This window comes from Nuphar pumila, chromosome 12 (assembly GCF_984573655.1).
Source record: "Nuphar pumila chromosome 12, dmNupPumi1.hap1.1, whole genome shotgun sequence".
Lineage (NCBI taxonomy): Eukaryota > Viridiplantae > Streptophyta > Magnoliopsida > Nymphaeales > Nymphaeaceae > Nuphar > Nuphar pumila.
The window spans coordinates 17,401,529-17,411,543 of record NC_143260.1 but is presented as its reverse complement, the minus strand read 5'-3'; the positions used below and the strand labels follow the sequence as shown (position 1 = coordinate 17,411,543).

Genomic DNA, 10,015 nt, shown 5'->3' with positions numbered 1-10,015 from the left:
TATTAGACTTTAATGCCCAAATTTCATCTGCAGAAATTGGCCATCCTAACATGCCTAATGATAAATTTCATTCTCCAGACAAGTAGAGAGAGGATAAGCTACCAGTATCTGATCTCCTCGATAAGGCAATCACCTTTAACTTAAGATCCAATTACCCTCATCTGATGTCTCTCTGTAAAATTTACACACCATCAATAGTTAAACAATTTATCATGAAAAAGCAAGAATCAAGTATTAAAGTCCACGTGATCACAATTATCAAAAAGCATCCATAGCATTTAAGAAAACAATCTCAAACGGATCCATATGACGTGAACTTACCATTAAAGGGTTTAATGCCCAGCCCATGATTCAGCTTTGATTCCAAGAATCTAAGTGATGCATTGATATGAACATGACGGTCAGCCATAAATTTGGTTTCAATGCATGTCCTCTTCTTACCAATACCTGCTGTTTGAGCTAGTGAACATTCACAATTTGAACAAATTCAAGAATCTTGTATGTTCCAAGGAGGGTTGATGACCCAACTACAGTTGCAAAGCATTCAAATATGTCACTCAAAGCTTTGAAACTACATAATCAGTAACAATATAATGATAATATGTCAAGCATTCCAAAGGAATCACACATTATTTCTGCTTGAGGATGTAGTGGATAACTCTCTGTAAGTTTCCTTAAACGACACAAATAGACAGTGAAATCTGACTTTCTTCAAATAAATAAATACAAATCTTCATTCTACAACCATAGACAAGGTTAGTTAACCAACAAATATGTTGCCCCAAGAATCTAAGAATTGGAACAGAATCCATGAGAATCAAGTTAAACTTCCAGGGAAGTGCTTGCAAGCTGCACACTCCAGTCTCCAAAAAGAAGTTCAAAATCCAAGTGCATATACCAAACAGTGTTCCAAGACTGATAGCCCAACCAAATATCCTGGATTTTCCTACATCTTGGATGGAAAAAGAGGCCAAGTAACAAATCCATCATCTCTAACTGGGGTTTTACCAGCATTGTCATATAATTTTAAACAATGTGAAACATAGAGATAGATATTCATAGGAATGTCAACTACACATCAATGTCACAGATTGCTTTCTTGGAAAAAAACAACTCTATATCTAAGCAGCCATTACTGTATCTTGTGGCTTCTCTATTCCTTGAATATCTGTTATTCTGAGTCTGGTCAGTTCCTGCAGACATGACAACCAGATGTGCAGATTAACTACTGTGAACAAACAGAAAATGAGAATTCTTCTATTCCCGTGGTTTGTTTTACCTGGCGATGCCCCTTGGTTCGACGGTAATTTTTCCTCCGCTTTTTCTTAAATATAATTACTTTTGCATCTTTAGCCTGAAAAGGTGAAATAGTTTAAGTCACACAAGGTTATTAAAAGATAAATAAAAGGCATCACAAGAAAAAATATCATAGGTTGTGTAAAAGCCAAATCTTCTGGCTTTTTTCCTGTTCCAAATTCAGGGAAAACAGAAAATATAATGATCAAAGTACCTCTTTAGTACAAACTTCCAGAAAATGGGAGACGCAAAAGGATCTCACTAGGAAAATTAAAAACTGAAAATGTCATGTCAAAATATGCTTTCCAACTAACATGCTAGGACCATGGGGGAAGAAAAAAACAATTTTGTGATTAAATAATGCCAACTACTATCCACCCTCTTTTTTCTAAAGTTTACATGGTGTGGATGGAAACACTGATAAAGATAAAGATAGTTCATGGTTTAGCTGCAACTGGGCCAAAGTAAGCTGAACCTGAAATGAAATTGTCAGACTAATGCTTGAAAAATAATGGGTCAAAGAATTTTTGTAATATGTTTCACAGGCTCCTGCAAGAGGGAGGGGGGGGAAGGGGGCGAAAAGGGAAGCGCAACGGCTCCAAAAAAGGAGAACGGTGACAATTTCTCAATTTTGGGGAAAAAGCACACAAAGTATAGAGAAATTTCAAAAATGGTTTTCCGAAAAATGCTGTCAAGAACTGGCAGTGCAAAAGAGCTATATCTAGCAGAAATACAATATGCCATTCAATCAAAAAATAATAACAGTATCAAGGATCCAGCCTCTCACATGCTCTTCAACCACTGCATGAACTTCTGCATCTGGCAGAGTTGGCCTGCCGATTATTGTCTGGGACTTTGATCCAAGCATCAGAACCCTGTTAAGAATCAGCTGTCCAAACAGGAAGCACAGTCAATAAATATCATTTGAAAAAACATAATCTCCATGAAATTACACTAAGGGTGAATTCTGCTTCTGAGCAATCAACAATTAATTTTAATCTATGTTCAATACAGTCAATCTTTGATTGCTGTTTCATAACTGCACTGGTTATGCATCATGAAAAGCTGGTTTTATTTCTCAAGGCTGCCACACCCAATAGATGGGAAATAGATCAGCTAAAGACAAAACATGATTCAACAACCAAAGCACAAAACCAGGTGACAGATCAAGTGAGCCGACCTGTTTGCAATGATGCATGAAACATCCATGTCCTCAGAAAGAACAGTGACAAGATTAAACTTAAACTTAAACTCACTTCACCAATATCATAATCATTCAAAATATCATCACAACAGAATCACGATAACCATTTCAAGACATAATATCCCGATGAGAGGAAGTCTCTTTTCTAACAGAACAGAATCATGGTTCACACAAATCATCATGCATCAGAAGTACTTCCCTTCCATAACCAACTGTTTCCAGAATAATGACTGAAAAGTAGCATTAACTATAAAATAGCATGATTAATGTCATATCCTTAATTATTGTCACTATGGCATTAATAGTGGATCTAAATGGCATGAACTCCAGTTTGCTACATATCATGCTATTAACTCACTAAAAACACACTGCTAACTGTCAAACTCTATTTGAAATGTGCATTTATATGTTTCAAAAATAGATCATAAACTCACCTACTAACTTATGTATACTTCATACTTATTAATATAAAAAATCTTAATTCAGCTCATCTTTTCTGCACCATTATATGGACAGATAACTTGAACACAGACTAATGTACAAAGCATGTTCCTCATCCATGAGATTTTCTCAGAGAGAATTCTTAAGAAACTCCTTGCACTGACCAATTTTTGTAGATCATTCTAATACCTGTATTTGAATACAATATATGTCAAGAAATTAAAGCTGGTTAATTCTGAAAAGAAATCATCTAAACACACCATATGCAAATGTGTTTGTTTTCCACTAAATACAATAAACAAGGAACCAGGTGCTGTGACATATCACAAGTAATAGCTTGGAAGCACAACTACACAAGCTGAAGCAACAACAAACAAAAATTCAGCAGTACCTTATACCTTGTCGTTTACTTCACACCATTTCAGCCTCTCAGTGTAGAGGCAGTCCCCATTGCAAACTTTGAACTGATGAGAGCCAATCTATACCCATGAAAAGCAGAAAAATATATCAAAATAACCAAGCATCCATAAGAATTCAACTAAAGAAGTCAATTTGAAAACCTATTATGATATCCGAGCAACTGTGAATTGAGCAGTAAAGACTGCATCTGTAGCCAAAGCATCAAACTTGATAGCTTTTCCATCCACTCTTTTTTGACAAGCAAGCTCATTAAAACCAATGCACTTTAAAGGTTCTTTCAAAAGGTTGACAACACTAGAAAATATCATGATATTTAAAAAAGAAAAAAAAAACTGTAACTATCACAATATTTTTTTAAGGAATTCAGTTTTTTGGTATTTCTTTTCAAGTTTCTTATTAGAAACTCTGTGAGTCGGTGGTTTTCCCAAGAAAATCCACTCAATTTTAAATTTTCCCAAGGACAATCCTCAATGGGATATTGCATAGACCAATATTGTAATATATATGACCAAAAGTGAAAACAAGTTTTAAAGTTTCAAAGCTTGATCACCACATGAGAAAATGGGGAGAGAGAGAGAGAGTTATTGAAGTGTATTCCCACCTCAATGACACCAACTTGACACAGTTAAGCAATCCACCCTAGTTGCATTTCTAAGAGGCTACAGCGAAGACTGGAACAAGACTACTGACCATGCACGGTTGTTGTCTTGCATCAAAAACTTTAATTTGGAGAGCATGGATAATGTATATCCAGGTTGATCTCTTTACACTACAAGCTTAATATCACAAAGTAACATATAATAACATCCCCACAACTCCATTATCAAAAGTTACATAACTAGACCCTCCAGTCTTTAGTCCACAACCATGGAAAAAGAATAGAATGTGGGTGTGATAAGGACCAACACACAAGTAGGGGTCTAGTGAGACACATTGTAAATAACGGGCTTAATGAGCTTTGGGTTTCGGTCCAATTTTGGGTCATGGATCTAAGTGAGGTGTGCAATGTTGTTGACACCCTCTATATATAGATGTAATAAGTTCTTCCCTATCATCAATGAGAATTAGTCTTTGACTTTGGAGGTAGCTCCGCCTCGAAGGAGTGTTTCCCTTCTTCCTCCCTCTCACTCACCTCTACCTCCCGCTTCCTTCTGCATGCTCTAGAGATGCAGTTTGGCTCTAAAAACAGATGTTAAGCACCGGCAAGATGGGCAACAGAATGTGTATCTCAAACCCCGCATCGTGGGAAAGAAGCAAACTCAGCAGGGCGCGTGCACGCATAAGGCTAAGTGTGCATGCGGTAGCAAAGGTGCACACGATGGTGGTGCATGAGGAGGTGGGTGTGCGGAAAGGAAGGCTACATACAGCCTCAACCTAACGTGGGGCGGACACAAAGAAGTGGGAGATGGAGGTGAGTGAGAGGGAGGAAGAAAGGAAAGGCTCCTTCGAGGCGGAGCTACCTCCAAAGCCAAAGGCTAATTTTCATTATTGATGGAGAGGAGCTGCTCTTTACAATGTGACTCACTTGACCCTTGTGTGTCAGCCCATATCATGTCACAAAAACCCTTTCTTAGTTCAATAGTTGTTCATAGTATACAAAATCATCTCATATTTATCATTGTTGTTCTTGGGACCCACACTTCAAATGCATGAACTATTGGGCAAAAAAAACTTGCATAAGTCATGCTCCCTGAACCAGCGACTTGAATTTTCAGTAAAGAAAGTGGATGACCTACATCACGTTCATAGCAGACCCCACATTTATGTATGACTAGGGTGTGCGGGACACACTCAAGGTTGGGTGGAATATAAAGCATCCAAGGCATCACAATTGCTAGCATATGGTAGGACCCATCTATGTTCAATCAAAGCCCAATATCTTCATCCGTGTCACTAACACGGAATCCTTCCACAGAAGATACCAATTTGGTTCCTAAATAAAGAAAGAAAATGTTGTTGCTATTTTAGGAAAGTTAACCTTGTTGTGTGATTGAGAATTACATATGTAAAACTTATCTGTTTACTGCATAAATCATCCATTGAAAATATGACTTTCCAGTCAACAATGATTCACATCATAGTCACTGATATTGGCAATATTTTCAAAATATCACGATATTATCGGTGTATTTTCAGCAAATGCTATTATAGGTAAAATATCGTGATATTTTGAAAATATCACCAATTTGATAATATCACAAGAATATCGCGATAATCTCATGATAATATCGCGATACTATCAATTATTGTTATTTTTTATATATTTTCTACATCTTAAATGTGTTTTTATTCTTAATTTTGCATTTTTTACTTATTTCTTTTATTACATATGTATTTTATTATTTAAACATGATAATTTCTTACTTAATTTTGTTATTTTTATATATTTTTTATTTTTTAAGCCTCGAGATTTTTCCTAGATTTATTACCAAACCTATAATATCATGAGAAATAGCCTTGTCAAGATATAGTCGATGCCAATATTTGTGACTATGATTGACACCCACTGATCCAAGAATTTTATCAGAATAAGGTGTGGGATTTTTATGGTAAAGGATAAGAAAGACTTGGATCTTTCTGTTGGACTTTTTCTATCTATTGATGACCATTCTTCATAGCTACATATCCATTCCAAATATTGTGTTACCTCCATTATATTGAGGTTACACTTGGCACCAAACTCCCCTTGCCTTGGTTCGAACATATCATATTTTACCTCAACTAACTGGACATCATGGCAGTCTAAGCTTCTTATAAAGTTATAATCCTATTATCCAAAAAAATTAAATAAAGTTATAGTTCGGGTCTAGGATTGACTTCATAGGCCTTCTTGATGGAAAGTGCTCTACTACCACTAGTTTAGGTTATGTTGCATGTGCTCAATAGGACAAACTTTTATTAAGTAGGATTTATGCTATTCTCAATGAAAGCATGTGATTGGTTTACCTCATTTCAGATCTGTTTTTTATGTTCTAAGAACCTTATCTATTACACACTATGCCCCACAGATACTCCCATTCCCTATCCACTTATATATTAGTCATATTGAAAACTTCATAAAAATGGCTGTATCCCCGTATCCACAGCCATATCCATGTGACATAGATTACACAGTATCAGATCTGCTTGTTATGTTCTAAGAACCTTATCTGTTACACTATCATATATGGTTCCCACAACAACTGCACAAACTTAACACACAAAGAAAAATGGATACTTGGCTGAGCATGCTCATAAACGCAAGGTCATCATTGACCAATAGAAAGCAACTGAGAAAATGTTTGCTGATTCAGAGAATAATGTACACGCTCAGTGAAATTGACTTCAAGCCCTTTGGAATTATATAAATGGAAAGTTCAATTGCACCATGAATATTGTCTTGAAAAACAACATACTGTCCATCATGAAGAAACACCATCTTCTGCTCCTGCATCCACCACTGTTGAGGTCATATCCAGGTTGAGGTGGATGTCAATGCCCACTGTGCAAGCCCCTACTGAATAGACCCATTATAGATACATGATATGGTCATGTCATGGTACTACTCATCCCTCTAATCATTTTTCCAGACCTACAAGGAAGCCAGTAAGAGTCCATTGACCTCACAATTTGTTTTGTTTAGTCTGGACAAGGTCCTTCAACCTTCATTACATTTGGTGGCAGTTCATGCCTCTTCCAACCCATCAGATTATCAGAACATGCCCAAGAAAGTGTGGTATCTAGAGGTGGGTGCCACTCATCACCAAATAAATGACCTTGCAAACCTGTCTTTCTAATCCAATTGACTGGAAATGACCATGTCTACATAGGTGGTGGTGTTGGAGTTACTGTTTTCTCTACTTGTCCACATGCCATTTACTCATACTTCTGCCTAGCCCTAAAAAAAAATCCATGACACAAAAACTAAAAGGGCTTTCTTTTTCCTCATAATAATGCCTTTTTTATTTCATCCATATTTCCTTTGTCTTGAGGCAACCAGGAAATTGTCTTACTCAAAGCAAAAAAAATGTTAGTTATATATGTCAACCTAAGTCATTCCACGAAATGATTATCAGAAGTACAAGACATTCTATGCAATCATCAGAAGTATTTCTTTACATTCTTGGCATGCTCGACTTATTCGCCGATCCACTTGAAACTCTTCAACATCCTGTCAAAGCATCTACATTTTCAACGTACCACTAGTAAAATGCATCTTTGTGAAGCTCTCCAAATGGCTACGAGTTCAGGTTTTTCATTTCATATCTCAAATTCCATCGCCGTGCAGTTTTTTTGGATGATTTTAGCTCACAATGTGGGCCTTCTTTTTGAATGTAAGGTCAGAACGCTAAAGTATATTTGTTTAGCTTAAGCATCAAGTTGAAAATCTCTTTAGTACTACTTCCACTAGATGCTTCGATCTGCTTCTGGCAGTGAATAATTTATCCACCTGGCTTAATCCTTCATCGCCTATCTGGTCACCATAACCCCAAGCAAAATGGTGCAGCGGAGCACAAGCATCACCATCACCTAGTGGAGGTCAGCCTCGCACTTCCCGATCATGCCCGATTTCCCCTCCATTTTCTAGACGAGAACTTTCTTGCTGCCTTTTCTTTATCATCTCCTTCTTGCACAGTCTCTTAACCTAAAATCTCCTTCGAAAATGTAATTCAACAAATTGATTGACTACTCGATTCTTCACAATGTCGGTTGTGTTCGCAGAATTGAAAATGCACGAATTGTGAGATAGGTTGGAGTTTCAATTCAATAATTGAGAGTCCAGCTAACTGAAACACAAGAATGTTCAAAAAATTAAAAAATTCAAGGAGATTCTAGACTTCCAATGACACCAAACCTTACTCCAAAAAGAAGCAAAAAATAACTTAATAAGTAATTTCTACTGTCTACCTGAGAAACACCATTTCGGAAAAAAAGGACATCAGAGAAAATGGAAATGATGAAGGGGAAAAAATCATTTTCATGAAAATTCAGGAAAAAATAAAGCGAAGAGAACCTAAGAGGAAGATCACTACGAAACCTGAATCACAGCGAAGATAGGCTCCCACAGTTTGAACGGTCGATCGGACGGTTGCAATTGTCCGATCACTCTGTATCCGATCGCAGCCGCCTCTTCCACCTTCTCAGCATCGCTTATCTCTCTTTCCACCACGCAGTTAGAAACCGCGCCCTCCTCATCACTGTCGTCGTCCACATCATCATCGTCTTCTTCTTCTTCTTCTTCTTCTTCTTCTTCTTCTTCTTCTTCTTCTTCTTCTTCTTCTTCTTCTTCACCGTCATCTTCTTCCTCTTCCCGCTTCGGCCTGAAATCGGGCTTCCGGACCGTCGTCGAGAAGCCACGACGAAAGCTGGAGACGATTTCCTGGCCGAATTCGCATTTCTGAAGCGAATGCGGCGGAGAGATCGAGCCCGAGGGAGGAGAGAGGGAAAGAGGCGGGTCGGAGGAGAAGAGAGGTAGGGGTTCTAGGGTTCTTAGCGGGTTGTTGGGAGAGAAGGTGGAACAGAGAAGACGGGTGGAGAGCAGCGAGTGGAGGGGTCGCCTTGCCGCCATGGACCAAGCAACTTTCGAGGGCTCTCTTTCAGTCAGTCTCGCTTCTGCAGAAGCGGAAAATAGGGTTTAAGGGCGATCCGAGATGAATACGAATCGGATTCGTCGTTCGTCTCGGGTTAAACGGGTTGGATACGGACTGGCTCATTGGAGGTCCGAATTCTTTTGTATTGTGTCCGGGTCCGAACTTGATTCCATGTGGTGGAGTTGAATCTGGAACCAAACTTTTTGTGTGTGCACTACAGGATCCAGTGAAGTCGACTGATGTATTACTTTTATGTTATATATAATATATATTATGTATAAAATACATATTCTATGTTATATATATGCTCAGGTCAGCAAGTGTCTAAAAAATATCAGCTGCAATGTGATTGCATGCTTTTAGTGTGCCGCTGCGTCTGATTTGCAGTGGCACACTGGGCAATGACATTGCACCTGATCGTCCCTAGGGATGGCAATGGACCGGGCGGGGGACAGGGTCTCCACCTCCGCCTTCATCCCTGTTTCATGTCCTCTATCCCCGGTTCAAACGGTGTCTTATGAAAAAATTTTGAAGCTCGATCTCCCGACCAAAACATGACAAAAAATTGGGTTAAGGAAGTGGAACGTGTGTTCCAAGTTTTGTCTATCTGTGATGACAAAAAGACATTATTCGAGACTTTCATACTGAAGAACGATGCTCGTAACTAGTGGGACATGGCCCGGGACATCCAGTTTCTGGGAATTTCAGCGATTCCTTGGGAAGCCTTCAGAAAAGTTTTCTTAGAGAACTACTTTTCTTTTCATGCAAGAAAAAAGACGAAGGTAAAATTCTTGGAGCTCAGTCTGGGCAATTCGAGTTTGGCGGATTACATCGCCAAATTCCAGAAACTGGAAAGCTACAGCCCTAACATGTTCGAAGACGATCGTGAACGGGTGGAAAAATTTATTCGAGGGCGGAAGGAATGACTCAGGCATCGGGTCCTAACTAGTATGCCCTAGACCTTCTCTATTACAGTTGCAGCTGCCACCCTCTTGAGCAAAGACTGAGAGCGCTCTAAGAGTACCTAGAGCAGAAAGCCACCCACTGCGATTGATGAGCCGAAGACTCCATCTGACGGCCAAGT

General features: G+C 38.5%; 1 protein-coding gene across 1 annotated transcript; it reads right to left on the bottom strand.

Annotated features, from left to right (window-relative positions):
* Positions 1–690: 690 nt before the first annotated feature.
* LOC149820161 (large ribosomal subunit protein bL21m-like) lies at positions 691–8,934 on the bottom strand. Its single transcript, XM_089982645.1, has 5 exons — positions 8,379–8,934; positions 3,340–3,420; positions 2,084–2,185; positions 1,280–1,354; positions 691–1,193 (listed from the first exon to the last, which is right to left on the bottom strand). Exons 1-5 carry the CDS (start codon positions 8,907–8,909, stop codon positions 1,122–1,124), a joined length of 861 nt encoding a protein of 286 aa, XP_089838771.1. The 5' UTR covers positions 8,910–8,934; the 3' UTR covers positions 691–1,121.
* Positions 8,935–10,015: the final 1,081 nt, after the last annotated feature.

Coding starts and splice junctions, on each gene's coding strand:
- LOC149820161 (XM_089982645.1), bottom strand. CDS start 8,909: ATGGCGGCAAGGCGACCCCTCCACTCGCTGCTCTCCACCCGTCTTCTC. Junction 1,355..2,083: donor ATGCAGTGGTTGAAGAGCAT/GTGAGAGGCTGG, acceptor TCACCTTTTCAG/GCTAAAGATGCAAAAGTAAT. Junction 1,194..1,279: donor GAACCAAGGGGCATCGCCAG/GTAAAACAAACC, acceptor TCATGTCTGCAG/GAACTGACCAGACTCAGAAT.